Raw genomic sequence first — 20,681 nt, forward strand, 5'->3', positions numbered from 1 at the left:
CATATCCTTGTTATATTCTACGATACATTTCGGCTTCATTATTTCTGTAATTGTTTGTTTGATTGCTCGACCATCTCTACAGTTTTGTGTTTTGTGAGAGCATATAAACGTCACATTTCTCTTTCCATCGCAGAGCTGTCAAATTATTGCAACATCTCCACACAAATTCTCCTTTCTTCTAAATATGCTTTTGCATGTCTCGTGGCATATTTTTTCTGTTCTTGCGTACCGTCCCGATAACGTTTGTCTATTGCTGGTTTAATTTTAGTAACAGGTTGGGTGAAGAGTACCAGTTTTCCAGGAATAAATTATATCCTTCGTTTATTATAGATTTTGACAACTCCATCACAACGTTCTCCGATGCATTATCGTTTCAATTAATTCTGTCCTGGCCGGTATATATATTATGACAGAAACCGGTACCTGCCAAATCTATGATTGTTGTGTCGCACTTTCCTCTTCACTACGCTCATCTATAATCATACGCCTTATACGCTTTGCGACTGGCATAATTGCGTCACTATCGGAGGATTCGTTATCACTACCTTCATTTAAAACTTTTGTATCTTGCATTTTGAAGAGGTTTCTTAAATTTTAATATCTGAACTGCTTAGTAACAGACACGATAAGAATCGTGACTGACTGTCATGAAGTACTGATAGAAACTAAATTCAGTCACGACCGTAACGGGCAAAAGTCAGTCCGCGAGCTCGGCTTATTATGTTTACGTTATGCTCAAGTATCTGGTCGCGAGTCAGACTCGCTAAAGTACGGGAAAGGGTTAAGGGAAATAAAATAGAAAGGACATAGGTTGTTAAAACATTGTTAGGAGAACAGAGTAAATAATTAAATATTTGTTAGTTTGGATGAAACGTGTTACTTTATTTTAACAGAATATATATGAGAGTTTTAGATTTCGCGAGCGTGCTTCAATGCAATTCACTTTTCGACCACCGAACTCAGCACGGTTGTCTCTCGGCTCGCTTCTATGCACGAGCATCGCCGAGTATATTTCATGCTTGTACAGTTACACGCAGAACCGTGCGTCTGTACACTTGCTTACAGAACTACGCTGAACTCAGCTTGTTTTATTATAGATGATAAAAGGCAAACCGTTTATTCAACTACAAACGACAAACGTAAAAATAGGCAAAACAAACGGCACAAATGTGGAACAATCCAAACATAGTCTGCTACTGTCCTTTATCCCCTCGCGCATATTCGTATGAACAATCATATACACACATGAATACAACATACTGATGCGTATAATTGCCGAATCTTCAACACAAATTATCATAAAGACTCATTTATTCACTAAGAAAAAATTATTAGTAACTAATTGATTTTTATCTTGTCCAGAAAATAAAATTATTAAAATAGGTGTCGTAGGAAGATTGGACGGGTTAAAAATCTTTTCGAACGTTATTTTGATCTTGTTGAACGTTTCGTCCCTTTCATTGGGTCTTCATCTCAGCAACTGAAATTTTTATTATGACTTATTTGAAATAGGATTGTTCTGTTTATTTATACCTCGCTCGTGATTTTATCTATGTGTGAAGCCAGTTCCTTTAGTCTTTTTCCAAAATATGAATTGTAAAATATAATATCTAAATGTTACTAGAATTGGAAAGCCCTTTTCATAATTATTTCCATCGATCTGAATAAGAATAATAGTCAATAAAAAAACAAATATAGAATAACGCTGCATTATATTATAAATACTAAAATACTCTCTTTATTATTACTCTGACATATATTCATCAAGTTAACATTTCGGATTATTATGCAAATCTAAATCGCTTTCTAACAGGTCATATGTAATTACAAAAGGAAAACATATTTCAATAAATTTATTATTGATTATTTAGGCGCGATAACATTTCAATATTCTCAATATTCTCAGAAAGAAAGAATATTCTTTCTACGATATTCACAAAATAATTGAGACGCGTATTTCGAATATATGCTAAGATTCTATAATCTTTATGGATCGTACATAAATCGTTAACACGTTGAGTGCTACACGAAATCCTAAAGAAAATCCTTGTCATTCCACGCACGTTATTTAGTATTGAAAAAATATCAGAATATAGATATCAGTCCACACTAAATGTAAGGGAGATAAATCGAATTATTTCATACTGTAAATTTGAAATCTCTTTTCCCGCCCATCGTAAAAACCGGAAGACATCGATCACTTTCGGAAGTTTGTTTTGGTCGGAATGCGTACGCATTGTAAAAATTCAATCAAAACATTTTTTCCCAGACGCACCAAAAGAAATATAACTACAATAGGAAATGATATATTAAAGAATAATAAGTTAAAATACATACGATTAATTATAATAATAAGGACGTAATAGACGAAATTAAATTTATACTATGCAATATAATAAAAAAGTAAAATTATAAAGTAAAATAAAGAATTTTATGAACAAAAGTGGAACATAGAGTAGATTGATAGATACTCTAATATTAAAACACTGAACGATATCGCTTGTAACAAATAAAGAAATATAAAGTTAACAAGTAAAGCAATAAAATAAAAAGATATTACTATATATATGTTAAATAAAATAAAAGCAATATAAGATTTTATTGAACGTAGCTATCAGAGAGTTGGCGAAAGAATGTCGATCTTTTCCTCTATGGCGAGGAGATTTCCATTTTTGGAAACAATGTTCGAAGTTGCTATCGCAATTTTTGCCTACTCGACGACTCGCTTGCTCTTATTTTCTAGTTTCGACTTCGTTAGCCTCTCTTCGTCGTCAGCTATCAAGTTTGCCGTTATGTAGGAGCTACGAACAAGGCACAACCTATGAAAACGTAGACGTCAGTTTATAATTTTTATATCTTATTTTAGATAGTTGAGCCGTGTTACGTCGAGAGTTGTCTCCCGGCAAATATTTCTATCGCACTTTTGAACAGAGTATTGACAAAAATGTCAGATATTATCTTTTGTAGAATCTTAATAATACAGATTTCGCTGGTTTCAAGGTAACGATGCATTTCAGGTCAATATCTTTAACTATTACTGGATTATCTATTCGTACAACAAATTTTCTTAATAATGTAGCAACTATTCCCTTCATTTCGATCATTGCTAATGTCTGACCTGTAAAAGTGATATTAAATATATATGTATTTCGCAAAATAACTGTTTCGAATATAAATTCAAGTATCTATAAAAATGTGGTATTACCTATGCAGTCTCTTCTTCCAGCACTGAATGGTAAAAAACATTTACGATCGTAATTGCCTGGTAAAAACCGATCAGGATTAAATGTTAAAGGGTCCTTCCAATATTTATCGTTTCGATGAAGTGTAAGTATAATAAGCAGTAGATCACAATCTTTCGGTATTACTACATTCTCGTCCACTAAATAAATTAAATAAACACATATAATTACTACATAAAACAATAATGCGAATGGTAAAAAATATATACATGTAGTCATGTAGTATATGTAGGAATACCTTTCACATCTTTTTGTAAAACTCGACCAAGGACAGGAGCAGGAGGAAAGAGTCGTAATGTCTCCTTGATAACACGCTCCAAATACTTCATTTTTTTAATATCTTCAAGTGTAATAGGAACATTTTTGGGATCGCTTGAGCCGTACATTTGGTACAACTCTTCGTATACTCGTTGCTGCAATCAGAAAATATAATAAAGAAAGAAATATAATAAAGAGAAAAATATAATAAAATGTTAGTATAAAAATATATTTGATTTTTTATATACTATTCAAATGCTATTTGTGCATACTTGAACTTCCGGAAATGTGGCAAGCATTAAGAATAGAAAAGTAAGTGTTCCAGATGTAGTGTCGCTTCCCTAAAACGTATTACAAATTATATTTCACCTTTATTAAATAAAAAAAATTGGTAAACAATCTAAAATAAATTAAACTTACTGCAAAAACCATTGTATGAATTTCATCACGAATATCTTGTTCCGAATATTCTCCTGTCTCGTAAAATGATTTAAATAGCAAATCAAGAAATGTACTTGTATTTTGTCCTTTATTCAGAAAAATATATAATTTATTATTTAGCATTATTATAAAAGTTTTCTATTCGTAAATTGATCAACAATAAAACTTGTTTTTAAACTGTTACACTTACTTGCATCTGACGCTTCCAATTCTGGAGTGATTTTATCTTTTTGCAATGACTTTTTTTTTCTCGTATAATCTTGACGAATGAAATTTATATACATTAGTAAAATATTATTTTGTTTAGGCTATGGAATATTTCGATAAAATTAAATAATTTAAAATAAGAATAATCTTTTTATTTATACCTCGTTCGTGATTTTATTAAAGTGAGATAAAAGTTTCTGTACTCTCTTTCCCAGAGATGAATTGTTAAAAATAATATTAGGATGTAACCAGACTTTGACGGTCCTTTGAAAAGCCGTATCCATGAGTCTGAATAAGTTTAAAAAATAAGAGAAAACATATATAGACTAAAATTGCTATTACATTATAAATATTAAAATATTCTTTTTATTTTATTACTCTGACATATATTCATCAAGTTTGCATTCGGGATTGTTCTGCAAATCAAGATCACGACCTAAAAAGCTATCTGTCAGTACAAAAAAAGCATATTTTATTTAACTTATATTTATACAAATAATTGAAACATTTAAGAATTTCATAAGCTTACCATATATTATATCTAAAGTACATAGATGAACATAATGCATGATATCTACATTTTCTCCGTTAGTAGTTTCTAAAATTGTTGCTAGTCTGTTTGAATTTTTAATTATCGAGTCTATATAGGTTGAATGAAACTTTTCTTTGAATACTGGACTTAAGATTTTTCGATGAATTTCCCACTTTAATGCTTCAAATAAAAGAATATTTCTTACTAAAATTTCTTACGTTGTTTCTTTTTTTATATTCATTAGTTAAAAAATGAGAAAAAAAAATTTATCCTATACGCATGTATTTTTTTGAGACTGTAAACATATGCTCAGATAAAGAAAAGTACTACTTTTACCAGTATTCCTTTGTAAGACATTTAAAATATTCTTTTGGATTATTATATATATATTATAACATATGAACGTGTTGATTACCTTTAATAGTAAACAACCCATTACCCAGAGCCGGTTTGAAAAAATCATATATCAGATTTTTCTCATAACTGTTAGACCTTTTTGTTATAATCTAAAAAGAAAACAAAAAATTAAACAAAAATAAAAAGCAAAGAATAACATAAATTAAACTCGCGTTTAGTCAGTAAACGGCATTACGGTAAATCTGATGAATTTTACCTCAATATATTTAGGATCATCAAATATTATAAATAATTTTGGACCTATCCAGAATCGCCATGGTGATGCATATTTGGTAGATAGTTTTAACATTTTATTGGTAACATCTAAAATAAATATCTTTAACAGCGTTAACATAAGTATAGATATGACACATATGAAATACAACCATACCTTCCATATCCCCAAGAAACAAATACAGGTTTCCAATGAGAGGAAAAGCTTTTGGTCCCGAGAATCCTTTGACCATATTAAATTCAAAAAACTTATTTATTAAATATTTAATTATATAGTATAATATAATTGCTATTGCTGTTTTATCAATAAGTGTATCGATATACTCCATGATGAATTAAGCAAACTAAAAATTACAGAAGAAGTAAAATTTGTTTAAATATAACACTATGAACACCTTTTGTAACTTTGGATCGAATATTATGTAAGAACGGTGCATAAAATTCTAGTACACTTCGCGTTTTAACAATAAGTGACAATGTATAAGCAAACGGAAAGCCTATTTATATAAGACTAAGAACATAATTTATTCACACGTCAAAGACTGCATGTAGGAATACTAATTTGCATATACGTATGGCAATGTAGTTTCCAAGTTTAGAGCAAAATAATTAATAGAATATAAATCATCTATTTTAAAAAAAATCTTGTTTTTTTCCCTTTTTTTTATTTGATTTCGTATTATACTTATAAATAACTACGAGGTAATCAAGAAAATCTAACGAATAGCAAGAAGTATATTGATTATGATCAGATTAAAATAACTTCGTTTTGCATCGTTGTATAAGATTGAGGATTAGTTTTAGTTATTCGAGATGTAACACATAGTTTTTCCTATCTTATGAAATAATACACTAATATTGTAGAGACATTTTTACATCTGGTCGCACCTCAGCATTTTTTAAAGAATGCGTCAAAGTTTTTCGGGGATTTATTAGCGTTTTCTCAGAGTTTTGTCAGAATGAAACGAATATTTAGCTCCCAGCAACTTTTACACGAATATATACATTTATCTACCAGTACAGATGCGATTGAATTGATATTTATAGTTTTCGATAATGTCCCTTGCGATAATCGAGAAATAATGGGAGAGTACTTCTCGGTGGAGACACATTTGAATACAGATCCTTTTTATATATCCCAATCTTATTCGCAAATTCCTAAACTTTTAATTCACATACGATAACGTCAAATTATTAATTATATTCAAACAAAATAAAACTAATTTATATCGACTAAAAAAAACTAATTGATATATTTATATTTTATGACGTACGATTATTTTCACGATTCATGCATGATATTTTGATATTAAAAATATTGGTTTTTATATTAGGCAAGGATAGTTATATTCAAGAATAGAAAAGAATTATAATTTTTTGTAATGTTATTTCACTTGTGTCTGTGATAGACTCCGTAAGAATTCGTATATGCTTACGAGGAAAGAATACTTTTATCTCTAATCGTTTTTTATTCTTTTTTTTTCTCTTTTCCCTCTTTATTACAATTGCTCTATTAGATGTTGATAATAATAAAAATTATGCTAATGATGTTGATTATACAATTCTACATAGTAGACGTAAATAATTTATAACTTTTAATTTATTCACGATGTCACATTTATTCTAGACATATACATTAAACATTTTGTTATTACTTTACTATGATGGTCGATTTTCTAAATAAATAATTATTCAACGAATGTAAGATACTTAATAAGTTTTAGATAAAAATGTAACGTGATTTGCTTCTATCTATAAGCAGAAATTCTATGCAATGTTACAGGTTTTTACTAAACGAACTTTGAAACAGCATTCGATTCGTGTGCGCGCGGATGTATAGATAAAAGTAAGAAAGAAAGAGTATGTAATTAAATACAATAACGCAAGGCCGTGTATCGTTTGTACGTACATAAGAAAAATAAGTAATAGGAGAGAGGGGGGTGGTTATTTATGATAGAAGGGGGTAGACGATGACGACGAAAAAGAACGTGTGGAGAGAGAGAGATAGAGATAGTAATGGAGGAGGTGTAAGATGGAAAAGGTACAAGCAGAATTACTTTACTCAGGAAGAAAGGAAGGAAGGAAGTTATGTGTAAATTTCAGTCTAATTATAAAAGTAAAACCGCGCGAAATACCACAAACAATGTGACAACTTTTTGTAATGATTGCCTTCATAAGCGATACTTATGCATTCATTGTTTTAAGAAAATTCATCGCTATATGAAAATATAAGACAAGTATAGGACATACTTTCTATTTCGTATATTCACTTTTGTACGTAGCTTTTATTTCAATTATTCAAAATAAAATAAAATCCATTTATTATACGTATCCATTCTATTTTTATTTAAGTGGGAAGAAAAGTGTAAGACGGCGTTTTTACTGTGATTATCATGAATTTTTTTTACACATATGGAATTTTTATTGATATCGTAAGATCATTTTAAACATATATTTGAGAATATATTCTGAAATTTTCAAAAATTTTCCTGGAAAAGTAACGGAGATATCAGCTGCCGCGCATTGAATGTCGCCATCTGTTCGATTAAAGGTCGGGGTGAATAACAGTTGAGACGAAGTAGTACAAAATATGGATCATATATTCTAACAAAACACAAGAAAATAGAACAAAATACAAGTAAAAAACTCCCTTTATATATATATAGTCGCACTTAAGACTTAAACACTTACAGATTTCAGGCTTATTATAAATTATTCGTACTTATATATATATGCATCTATCTCTGTATATCACTCTGTATGTAACTCTCTATATAAGCCTATATAACTTTCAATATTACTCCTTCTATTCCGGTCAGGTGTCCGTCTCTTATACCCCGCACATAGTGGGAGGGGAAGGACTCTCCATTTCCTACAGAGCATTTCTTATTAAATCACAGATTCCCTATTGGTCGTCGATATTTCTTTCTTTTAACGCCTGTAACGCCTTAGCGAGAGAGTATCTTTCACAGCTATCGGAATTTTACCCATTTAAACTTGCATTTGTTTACATAAGGGGGAACGAGCATGAGATCCTTTCTTTTGAGGAGACCTAATATCTTAGAATTATTTCTATCGCCTGTAACTTAAGCTTTTAGAAAATATTACCTATTTATTTTGGTTTTTCTTTAGATTATTAACACCTTTAGAATTCTTTATTCCCATAGAATTCCTATACAAATAATCTCCATCTCGTGCGGTAGGCTGCTCGGTTCGACGTAATGTGACACCATCCGACATAGCAGTTTGTTGTGTACATCTTGGAGGCCGCAATTTTTATTTTAAATTAATCGCACAGAGAACTTTTTTTTGAAGTGAAACTTCTTTGCACGCATGAGGGTACAATTTTTACGGATGAAAGGCAATAATATTAATATTAGTGACAAGAAAATGTGAGACGTTTTTGTCCGAGAAGAGTGAGAGAGCGAGCGATTCAGACCGATTGAGAAAGAGTGAGAAAGGGCGAACGTAGCATTTTTTATGTAATTAAATTTTTTCAATTAACTTTCTAGAATAATAATTAACTTTACAGTTAAATAATAATCCAAACATACCAACTACAAATTCAGGAACGACAACAGATGCTATTTTTAAAAGATATTTAGATAATGTTGAAACACGAACTTATATTTTGCATATTTTAGTTATCGTAATGCTTTGGTCACAACAATTCCAATAGAAATCGCATCAATTAATGTAAATATCGAAGAAATAAATTAAAAATATTAAATTTATAATTTGTATTAATTTTCGCGCACACTTTTATTATTATAATTACAATTAAATTCATTAAGTTCCTTACATACCTTCCTTTTTCCCTCCCTCTAAGCCTCGGAAATCTAAAGCTTTAGATTAGTATAAATATAAACGAGATTTAAAAGTTAGTTTGCCAAAGAAGTTTCACGTCTGACATGTGTACATTGTACGCATACACTTTTTTATATGTGTCTATAATACGTAAACTTCATTTTCCGTAAAAAAAAACTGAAAATAAGTATTTTTAGAAAGGTATGAACATAAAGCATGATTTTTTCCATTTTTCCTCTTTTTTTAGAATAAAAAAATACTTTGAACAAAGATATTGTTAAGATTTTAGTTCAGACAGAGCGCGTTTATATGAAAAAGTTATATATCAAATTTCAAAATGATCAGTGGGAAACTTTTGAGCTAGAATGTATACAAATTGGAAAAAGTTTTTTCGAGAGAAACGCGTTTGAAAATAAACTCAACCGCTCCGTATTATTACATACAACGTGCTCCGACATTTGAATGTAGGACACTCACTTAATCGCTTATAACTTTTGAACGAATTGGAATTTTTACTTGAAAGTGTATTTTTGAATAGTTTTACAAGCGATTTATAAAACAACACAGGTGTATGTACTTATATACGAACGTAAGAAGTTATACTTCTTTGGCGTATAACAAAATGTGACGTCTTGCTACGAACATAATTTCTTAACATTATTTTTTTGCCTTTCTAATATTCAATCTCTCTTAGTACTTTTCCACTACGTAGCATACCGGGAAGACTCCTCCCTACTTCTGGCATCTATTCGACCTATTTGTCCTCTACGGCGGTACACGCGCCTTCCAAAAGTGAAATCCCTACGTATGCCTAGACGTACATCCGCTATGCGTTAGAATAAGAAGAACGGATGAGCGTTAGAGAAACGTTAAATCTATCAGCAGAAACTAAATATCTGCGACGGAATAAAGTTAGAAACCGTAGGTGCCAGAGCGATCAAAAATATATATTAAATCATATTAATTACTGCCACTGCATTATATGGCAAATGCAGCCTCCGCATATACGACTTCTTGAAATGCTCATGGAACTGATTATGACAGCGCAATGCGCTCGTGGGAATAGGTGCAAGTAAACTCCCATCAGGGGTAATGTTAGTACATATAAGAAGCTCTTTTTCAGCCCTGCGTAGTTTTTTCTCTTAATAGTTACAGTCACAATTATCAGTTAACAGTTTTAGGTTTATTCATAATTTTAAGTATTCATCATTTGCTTTTTCTTGCTTGTCATTATAATTAAGTAATCGTCTTTTTATGTAAACGTTATAAAGTTATTACTGTTCCAATTTGTAAATCCCTTCATAAAAGGTGTTCATCATTGTGCTAAAGTTATTATTTCACGAGAATGAGCTAACTCCGGAAGTTGCCAAACAATTTGTTTATGCGATATCATAAACAAATTGAAAGGGAGAAATATCGATTTCTACTCTCACTCGCACTTGCATTCAAGACCGAGAGGCCCAAAGATTGATCAAGATCCTTCGTTCGTGTATTAGTACACACGAACGCTAGCACGCAACTAGCCCTCTCGCGTGTAAAAACCGATGAAAAGGCGGGACTTGCTTCCACACTCTTACATTTACTTTTACCATCTGTCTCTCGCTTATTTTTGCACATACGAAGATAAACCGTAGAACATTTTTTATTCTCTAAAACTTTTGTTTGAAGCTTTTCTCGATTTAATGCCTAGATTCAAAGATAAATCCATTTTTTATCCTTTTTAACCCATTTCCTTAAAAACGCGCTGTCCGATTGCAAAAAATTAGCACTTTTCAATTTACCGTCGTCGAGTTACCCTTAGATCAAATTTTCGAATTCCAGCCTAAAATTAACGAAATTTTGCCCTTTTTGACTGGCATAGACGCAATCAGGCCCGGGTTTGAAGTTAGTGGCGAAATACTTTAGCCCAAATCGCATTACAAAAACATTGCGCAATAACCGATACGTAGTGGAAAGAGTAGGGAATCATAAAGGCCCTCAGCAAACGACCACGGTGGTCGATTTCATGAAGCCATGGGTAGAACCGAATTCCGACGAAGCCGACGAAGAAAGTGATAGTGTTAAAGACATATCCAAGTGAAGCATCTAAGGATTGTTGTTAAGACATGTTGTTAAGACGCGAAGTGTACTAGAATTTTATGCATTGTTCTTAAAAAATATTCTTTCCAAAGTTACGAGAGGTGGTCCTAGTGTTATATTTAAACAAATTTTACTTCTTCTGTAATTTTTAGTTTGCTTAACTCATCATGGAGTATATCGATACACTTATTGATAAAACAGCAATAACAATTATATTATACTATATAATTAAATATTTAATAAATAAGTTTTTTGAATTTAATATGGTCAAAGGATTCTCGGGACCAAAAGCTTTTCCTCTCATTGGAAACCTGTATTTGCTTCTTGGGGATATGGAAGGTATGGTTTTATTTTATATTTGTAATATCTATACTTATGTTAACGCTGTTAAAGATATTTATTTTAGATGTTACCAATAAAATGTTAAAACTATCTATCAAATATACATCGCCATGGCAATTCTGGATAGGTCTAAAATTATTTATATTATTTGATGATCCTAAATATATTGAGGTAAAATTCATCAGATTTACTGTAATGCCGTTTATTGAGTAAACGCGAGTTTAATTTATGTTATTCTTTGCTTTTTATTTTTGTTTAATTTTTTGTTTTCTTTTTAGATTATAACAAAAAGGTCTAACAGTTATGAGAAAAATCTGATATATGATTTTTTCAAACCTGCTCTGGGTAATGGGTTGTTTACTATTAAAGGTAATCAACACGTTCATATGTTATAATATATATATAATAATCCAAAAGAATATTTTAAATGTCTTACAAAGGAATACTGGTAAAAGTAGTACTTATCTTTATCTGAGCATAGAATGTTTACAGTCTCTCAAAAATATATACGTATAAAATGAATTTTTTTTTCCTAATTTTTAACTAATGAATATATAAAAGAGAAACAACGTAAGAAATTTAAGTAAGAAATATTCTTTTATTTCAAGCATGAAATTGGAAAATTCATCGAAAAATCTTAAGTCCAGTATTCAAAGAAAAGTTTCATTCAACCTATATAGACTCGATATTAAAAAATTTAAACAGACTAGCAACAATTTTAGAAACTACTAACGGAGAAAATGTAGATATAATGCATTATGTTCATCTATGTACTTAAGATATAATATATGGTAAGCTTTTGAAATTCTTAAATGTTTCAATTATTTGTATAAATATAAGTTAATTAAAATATGCTTTTTTTGTACTGACAGATAGTATTGTGTAAATTTCTAAAAGAGTTTTCCAATCTTACACTGAATTTATGTACTTATAGAAATACTAATTAAATAATTACTTACATTATTATATACAAGGAATGTTATCGTTAACACAATCATCACATGATACCGTAATTTTAAATCCCAGACTACGTGTGCTGACTGTCTGAAATTTCACATCACATTACACTTTTTGCACTTTACAAGATTCGAAATGGCCGTAATACAGAAATAAAGTTTATTATTTTATATTTAACCCGACTATCATTAGGTACATCATCTTTTATGTCACATTTTCATTTTTTTAGCTAATGAACTTGTAATACGTTCATCTCGTTCCGTTGTTTTCAGATTTAAAACATTTTGTCTTTTAAGGCCTTAAATACGTCCAGAATTTTCCTAGAATCAATTTTTTTTAACAGATTGTTGTTCTCTATAATTTTAGTCTTATTTCTGTGAAAGTCGATTGCAAAATTTCCCCATAGATCCAAAGTTATGATAGAAAATGTGACTGCTCGAAGAGAGTTTGGTGCGCACGGATAGCCGTCTTTTGTTTGACACACTTAAAACTTTAAACGGGTATTTCTCGAAACAACTTTTTCCACCATGGTCAGCATGATAACTCATAGAGTTTTTAATATTTTTTAATGCGATTTTTTTTAAATATTCAAAATCACTTACTTTATAGTTGTCAAGACGGATTTTTGATATTTTGATTATACATCTTATAAAAATAATTTAAGTGTAAAATTTATGACGTAAACGCATACTTTTTTAAACTGTCGTAAATTGCTAAATTTTCCAAAATTCAAAATTCCAGCTCGACAACTGCACTACTACTGCAATTACTCTACTATTACAATATTATTTTACAAGAATTTTTTAAAATTTTGTACATCGATCAACATTTACTGGAAATATGATGCCGACCGTGGAGCAACTTTTTTTTTTTAGTGTTGTTGATCACGTGATTTTTTATACAGTAATTTTTATAAAAATAAAGTAGAATAAAATGTTTTATAAAGTTTAAATACAAATAAACAATGTGTACTATTTATTTTTATTAATTTCTACTGTTATCCCTACTAAAAAAATTTTTTTTAGCGCATTTTTACGCTACTAGACGTATGTAAGGCCTTAACGGTACGTGACTTTCGAAAATTACTAAATCTCTGAAGTTCTCTAGAACCTTCGCTACGATTCATAATAAAATAATCGAATAAGTTTTTGAACACAAATATAGTGATACATAACAAGATTATACAGTCAATTAATTCTTTTCTTTATTTTCAGCTATTGATGATTCTTCTTCTTTTATTGTTTCCACGAGACTATTAATAAAATATAATAAGCGAGTTGAAAACGGTTGCTTGCTGCTTCCGTTCACTACCTATCAATTGTAGAATATCTCGGAAACTATTCATCGGATTACCTTGAAATTTTCAGAGAATATTTTCGAAACGTACTTCAAGAAAATGTAAAAAAAAAAACAAATCTATTTTTTGAAAATCCTGACTGCATCTCACCTCTTAACCCCTTGCACTATTCGGAACCTCAGGAAACGCCAGGCCAAACGTGGCTGCCTCGATCATCGCGGTGAAAGGCGAGCGGTGGAGCACGCGTGCCGAAATTTGAAACCTATTTTTACGACCGACCGCAAGATGTCGAGTACGAGTCGGACTCGTAATATTCATGTTCGGCCTGAAATGTCGAGTACGAGTCAAGCTCGTGGTATTCATGTTTGATCTGGAACTGAACAACGAGCCCGACTCGTGACATCCATGTTTGGCCTAAAAATTTCATCACGAGTCAGACTCGTCAAAATAATGCAAGGGGTTAACCGTTTGAGTGCCACGGAGCGATTTTGCGCTTCTCCCCTGTCCCTCGAACAATGCCAACGCTCTAGGCTGCGAAACCGATAACCGCGACACGCTCGGTTTCTGTCGATGCGCGACTTTACGGTTACCACTTTATTTTAGGTAAAAGTAAAAGAATGATACAGCTAGTAAAAGAACAAATTTTAATTTCAATTATAATATATGTGGGATGCGAGCACCTTCAAGCCAAACACTTAAATAGGCATTCGTGAGGAGATTGGACGGTGGGCCCTGGATAGCTCAATTGGTTAAAGAGCAGTCGCCCGGAAAGCGGAAGATCCGGGTTCGAGTCCCGGTCCAGTCTGTCCAACGGCCCAATTTTTTCACGAATCCTACATATATAATATATAATATATAATATAATATATAATTAAAATGCACAAATATGCTTGTCAAAGCATAATGCATGAAAACCTTTTCTACATTCTACACAAATTAATCTAGACCTTTTTATAGTACTGTTTTTAGTACTGCAAACTACGCAACGCCTCAAATTGCGTCTTGGTAGTTTTTCTAGTCCGTATACCTTTTTCCCCCTTATGTTTAATTCATTTTCCCTTGTTCCTAACCATTCATGTTCTATTTCCGAAATAATATTCGATATATATCGAAGCCGTGACATTGCTTCTCTTCCCACAGTTTCCTTGTACAACAAATACGAATTTAATACCATTCTTGTAAATATATCGAAGGTCACTTTTTCCAATACTTCACTGTACGACGTTCGTCCAGATAGGTATATAACATTTTTTCCGACTCGTCTACACCACCCATATAATTATTATATGAATTGATAATCTGTGGTTTTGTTTTTTGTCTTTCTCTTCCATAGCGATTTTGAGTTAATGTTACATTCGCTGCCAATGCCTCCGTAGAAATTAACAAAACGGGGTTCTTTGAACTCTTTTTTTCACGATGTGCACATAGAAGCACCTCGGCATCGCGAAAATATTTCGTTTCTCCAACTTTTAATTCCTTAGCTTCCTTGGGGATATCTTTCCTATTTCTCCTGATTGTTCCCGTTATATAAGTATTTCTTGAATGTAAAAATTTGGCTAACGCAGTGCTTGTAAAATAATTGTCAACATATACGTGATATCCTTTATCTAAACAATCAGCATCTTGCAATAATTTTGTTACAACGTCATAAACAAGCCCATTTTGCGAATTCTTTGATTGTGCACATTGATAACAATAAAATGCTACACAATATTTTGATATTGCATCACACAATATCCAAAACTTAATACCCTATTTATGATGCTTCTTGTTGGGTAAATATTGTGTAACATTTTGTGTGGAGTGTAATATGTTTGAAAGATCCGATTAGCGTGCTCAACAATCGGATTGAATTTAGCACATGGATCATATTTTTCGTGTCCCGGTGGAAAACATTTTTTATTATCAACGATATGAAAACATCTTAAAATATTTTTAAATCTGTTCCTTGAGAACATCTTCTTAAACCAAGGAATTGCTCTAGAACTTTCAGTCCAATATTAATATATTGTTGGTCTATTTGTTATCCCCATTTCCAATAGTACGGCTACAAATGCCTTCAGTTCCAGAATAGTGACAGGATACCAATTTACCATTCTAGAGTTATCAGTTCTTGTGGATTTTAATAACATTTCTTCTGCATATTTGTTTGTTTCCTCAACCATTATTGCCCAAAGAGAATTCGTGAAAAAAAGATTAAAATATTCAATCGGTTTGGTTCTATTAGATAAACGGCATCGCGGTCCCGACATTTCAATGAATTGAAATGAATTGCCTTGGTCAATGTATTCATTTTCCGTAACCATGATATATTTTGAAATGTCACCAGTATTAAGAATATTAATGTCAGAAACAGAATCGTCGATAACATTAATCTTTCTTCTTCTTCTTCTTCTTCTTTCTTTAGTTTAGGCAAATTGCCTGTTTCGTAACGACGTTTTTCTGCCTATTGCACTGTTAAATTGTCGCACCATCGTTTTCGTGGGCGTCCCGTGCTTCTGCGGCCTACCGGTGACTTATCCCGTGCAATTCTGACAATTCTTCCGTTGTCCATTCTGTTAATATGTTCGTTCCATTCTTTTTTTCTTTTTAGTATCCATTCGTTAATGTTTTCCACTTTGCATGTTCTTCTTATATGTTCACTTCTCTCTCGATCCAGTAGTGTTTTTCCAGCTATTCTGCGAAGAATTCTCATTTCGGTTGTCTCTAGTAACTGTTTCGTTTTCGCCGTGTCTGGTCGAGTTTCTGCGGTATGTGACATAATAGGTCTTACCATTGCCTTGTAGATTCTTGCTTTGGTCTCTATGTCAATGTTTTTGTTTCGCCATATTGTGTCATTCAAACAACCCGCTATTCTGGATGCCTTCATTGTCTGTTCTCTTACCTCTGCTTCAACATCACCATATCCTGAGATTTCTATTCCTAGGTACTTAAATCTCATTTCCTGCTGAATAACCTTCCCTTCAATTTCCAGTTTGCATCTTAACGGCGTCTTTGATGTTGTCATGCATTTAGTTTTCTGGGCCGATATTTTCATGTTGAATGATTTGGCTATGCAGTTAAATCGGTGTAGTAGACGTTGTAGATCATCCTCATTTTCGGTCACTAATACAGCGTCATCAGCATAGCATAGGATGGTTATTTCTTCACTGCCCATTTTATATCCTTTTAGCAGTCTTACGTTTCTTATTATTTCGTCCATAATGATGTTAAAAAGCAGGGGACTTAGGGAATCCCCTTGTCGGATAACACGACCTGCATCAATCGGTTCAGTCAAGGCGCCATTTATCTTTGCTTGGATCTTGTTGTTTCTATAGATGTTCTCTATGGTCTTAATAAGATTATTCGGAATTTGCCGGTTATAAAGGAGGTGAATAACATCCTTTAATTGCACACGGTCGAATGCTTTTTCCAGATCAATGAAACACATATATGCTGGTCTGTTGTATTCAATTGATTTTTCTGTTATCTGTCTTATGATGAAAACCGCGTCTGTGCATGATCTACCTGATCTGAATCCCTGTTGTTCGTCTTCTAGATTCGTTAAGCTGTTAATTTTATTCGTTATAACTTTTGTTGTTAGTTTCAATGAAGTGTTTAAAAGATTTATTCCCCTGTAATTTGTAGGTAGTTTTTTGTCTCCTTTTTTAAACATAACTATAGTTGTGCTGGTTCGCCATTCATCAGGTATTTTGTGTTGGCATAGTATTTTTTGGATTAGGAATGTTAACTGTTGTGTGAGACGTTGGCCACCATATTTTAGTAATTCGTTTTGGATGCCATCTTGCCCTGAGCTCTTCCTATTCTTTAGTCTTCGAATAGCTGTTTCTACATCACTGGACTCAATTTGTATGTCGCTTCTAGTTATTATTTCTGGCGTATTTAGTTCCGTTTGAGGTTCTTCTGATTTATAGAGCTCTGTTAGATAGTTAATCCAATTTTCTTTTGTGATCTGGTTTGTTTCGATCATTTCATTGACCTCCTTTCTTTGATTTCTAATAAATCGCCAGATTTGTTTTTGGAGTCCATAGAAGTCACTCTCCATTCTTTTCGAAAAAATCTCCCAATAATTTTGCTTTGTTTGCCTTACTAATGTCGCTGTTTGATTCCGGATTCGTCTATACGTTTCGTATGACTCAGGTGTTCTTAATTTCCTATAGTTAAGGTATGCTATTTTCTTTTTTTTGCATATTTCCTTAATCTCTGGGCGGAACCAAGGAGTTTTGATCATTCTAGCCCGGTTTTTTACAGTTCGTGTTCCCAGGGCTTCATATGCAGCTTCTAAAATGTTGGTTCTTAGTTTCTTCCAGGCTATGTTTATGTTATCTTCTTCTTTTATTGGGCTTTTTTCGATTTTTTCTTTCAACCTGTTCTCGTATAGTTGTTTGGTTGGTAAGTTCCATAGTGACTCGATGTTTATTTTCAATTCTTGAGTTACTCGTGCAAGATTTCTTTGGGGTTTAAACTTCATTCTTATCTTTGCTAATAGCAGGCTATGATCGCTTCCTACATCCGCGGAATTTAACGTCCTGATATCTAATATTTGGTTTGGTTGGACGTATCTGTTGGTAACAATGTAATCAATTGTAGACCTGAAGCCTCTGGTGTTGCTGTATGTAAATTTATAGTTTTCCTTATGATTGTAAAATGTATTATTAATCCTTAGCTCGTTAAATGTGCATAGCTGTGTCATTAGTTCTCTATTGTCATTTAACACGTTTTCGTTGAACCTTTGTTTTATTCCAGGTATTATTTCGTTTCCGATGCGGGCGTTAAAATCTCCAAGGATTATCATTTGTTGGTTACTTGGTAATGATCCGACTAAATTTTGTAGTTGGTCGTAGAAGGCTTCTCTTTCTTCCTTCGGTTTATTATCTTCGGGTGCATAAATTGACACTAATCCTTGACTTAATCCTTCTTCTTTTAAAAATAATAACTTCACCATCATCGCTTTCGTAATTCGAATCCTCTATTATATTGCTCGTCTTACGTTTAGAAGGCATTTAATTGCTGAAGGGCATCAAATAAAAATATAAACAAATTATACTGTAGAATACAAAAAAATTAGTGAAAATTTTACTGTACATACCTTTTACATATGCAATAAATATTTAAATTATATTCTTCTATTATTTAAAGACGCTGATGAATCTGTACTTACGCTCAGAAAGATGACAGAACAGCACTGAATTGAAACAATTACAGCTACCGTATAAAGCTGAAAACAGCGCAATAGCGCTCCTTGGCATTCTTGGAGAGGGAATGAGACAAGCGCTGTCGCGCCGCTTGGCATTTTTGGACGGGAAAACAACAAAGACACGTGGCACTCAAACGGTTAAAGAAATTTCATAATATTTTATAATTGACTTCTGTTAACATGAATGGACGTAAATCGTCATGGCTTAACAAATTACGTAATGCATTCAATATAACGTGAATAATACAGTATAACGTTTCTAGTGTGCGTGACAAAATCACTTTTATTCTCTCATAAAGTTAATGTCATCTTTTAAACGTGATTAAATCATATACACTATATCATTGTGATCTATGTATATGTATATAAGACAAATAATCTTAATTCCTATACTGTTGAGATTTTTAAGGAAAGTAAAACTCAATGGGTTGTTCTGGAACAGAAAAACGACGATTAAAGTTCTTTTTCCCCGTTACACTTTTATTTACTCTTTCTTTGATTAAACTCCTTATCTTTATTATGGCACTAAAAATCACACACGTGCTTCCTGGTTTCTTTGTACGTATCTGTGTTCCTCTCTATCCATCAATCAGCGTTGCCAAGTTCATTACCAACCGCGATAGCGTGGCAAATTCAGTTTAAGAGGTTTTGTCCAGTTGCGAGCGCAGAAAACACGTTTTTTTATGAATTTTTTTTTGGAAAGACCTTTTATTTAACATTTATATAAAAAACATGTACATATAGCAAATTTCTTAAATTTTAAGATCTCGTTGTTCGATTTAAAAAATATATAGGTATTCACACGAAAAAATAATAAATATTTTGATTTTTGACAAAATGGCGTCTATTTGAAAAAAATGTTTCGTTTTTGATTGAAATTGTTAAAAAAAAATAGTAATAATTTTTTTAAATCTTATTTCTCCATTCAATACCTGAGTAATATATTTAAGAAGATTGTAAAAAAATTCAAATCTGATCGGTTGAGCCGTTTCGGAGAAATCTTGCTCACCGATTTTGAAAACACAGTTTCGAGAAAAACGCGTTTAAAGTTTCAAAGAGACGTTTACATCTAATTAAAAATTTTTGTTTACAGCTTACATGGAGTGAAGAATATTTCCCTAATCAACTAGAAATTTTTAGAGAATATACTTAAATATATATACATTCCGGAAATGCAAAAAAAAGATCGATTTTTTGAAAATTCTAAAAAGTACATTTTCTTTACATGTACATATATACAAAATTTAGAATAGATTTGATATTTATTGAAAATAATTCTAGATTGGAATTTTATCCAGAAACTTAAGAAAAACCTCACCATTCTATAGTAAAAGAAATTACATTTTTTTATGTAATCGATAAGATTATCTACTTAATTAGAAATGAACGATAATTAAATTGATAGCATTATCATGATAACAGTAAGAGACGTTTTAATATATGATGTTTTATTGAACGCGATAACGAAGATATTTTTAGATTAATCGATATTATATGAAATGAAAATAATGCTTAGTTCGCATTTTAAGCTCACGATTCTTATTTTCGTTGTTAACGTTTAACTAAACTAGACGAAAACTATTGGATTATGTTCGTACAATTTAGAAATCCCACACTGCGATGTGAACGTTATAATATATCTTCTTTTTAAAAGAAAATCAAATGCAAGAAAAATACGTTAAATATATTGCT

At 31.7% G+C, this 20,681-nt stretch overlaps 2 protein-coding genes and 1 pseudogene across 2 annotated transcripts; all 3 read right to left on the reverse strand.

Moving 5' to 3' along the window:
* Nucleotides 1-2,836: 2,836 nt before the first annotated feature.
* LOC122516417 (cytochrome P450 4C1-like) lies at nt 2,837-4,001 on the reverse strand. The gene is made up of 5 exons (XM_043634204.1): nt 3,921-4,001; nt 3,773-3,841; nt 3,481-3,655; nt 3,206-3,382; nt 2,837-3,118 (listed from the first exon to the last, which is right to left on the reverse strand). Exons 1-5 carry the CDS (start codon nt 3,930-3,932, stop codon nt 2,955-2,957), a joined length of 597 nt encoding a protein of 198 aa, XP_043490139.1. The 5' UTR covers nt 3,933-4,001; the 3' UTR covers nt 2,837-2,954.
* A 592-nt stretch (nt 4,002-4,593) lies between these two features.
* Nucleotides 4,594-5,396, reverse strand: LOC122516418 (cytochrome P450 4C1-like). Its single transcript, XM_043634205.1, has 3 exons — nt 5,294-5,396; nt 5,096-5,186; nt 4,594-4,860 (listed from the first exon to the last, which is right to left on the reverse strand). The coding sequence occupies exons 1-3, from the start codon at nt 5,384-5,386 to the stop codon at nt 4,625-4,627; spliced, it is 420 nt and encodes a 139-aa protein (XP_043490140.1). The 5' UTR covers nt 5,387-5,396; the 3' UTR covers nt 4,594-4,624.
* Nucleotides 5,397-14,663: 9,267 nt separating this feature from the next.
* LOC122516144 lies at nt 14,664-15,957 on the reverse strand (annotated as a pseudogene).
* Nucleotides 15,958-20,681: the final 4,724 nt, after the last annotated feature.

The sequence above is a fragment of the Polistes fuscatus genome, unplaced genomic scaffold (genome assembly GCF_010416935.1).
Source record: "Polistes fuscatus isolate 324 unplaced genomic scaffold, CU_Pfus_HIC Scaffold2, whole genome shotgun sequence".
Classification (NCBI taxonomy): domain Eukaryota; kingdom Metazoa; phylum Arthropoda; class Insecta; order Hymenoptera; family Vespidae; genus Polistes; species Polistes fuscatus.

Coding starts and splice junctions, on each gene's coding strand:
- LOC122516417 (XM_043634204.1), bottom strand. Junction 3,656..3,772: donor CCACATTTCCGGAAGTTCAA/GTATGCACAAAT, acceptor TTCTGATTGCAG/CAACGAGTATACGAAGAGTT. Junction 3,119..3,205: donor TGGAAGAAGAGACTGCATAG/GTAATACCACAT, acceptor TCACTTTTACAG/GTCAGACATTAGCAATGATC.
- LOC122516418 (XM_043634205.1), bottom strand. CDS start 5,386: ATGTTAAAACTATCTACCAAATATGCATCACCATGGCGATTCTGGATA. Junction 5,187..5,293: donor ATGATCCTAAATATATTGAG/GTAAAATTCATC, acceptor TTTTCTTTTTAG/ATTATAACAAAAAGGTCTAA. Junction 4,861..5,095: donor TGGGTTGTTTACTATTAAAG/GTAATCAACACG, acceptor TTTTATTTGAAG/CATTAAAGTGGGAAATTCAT.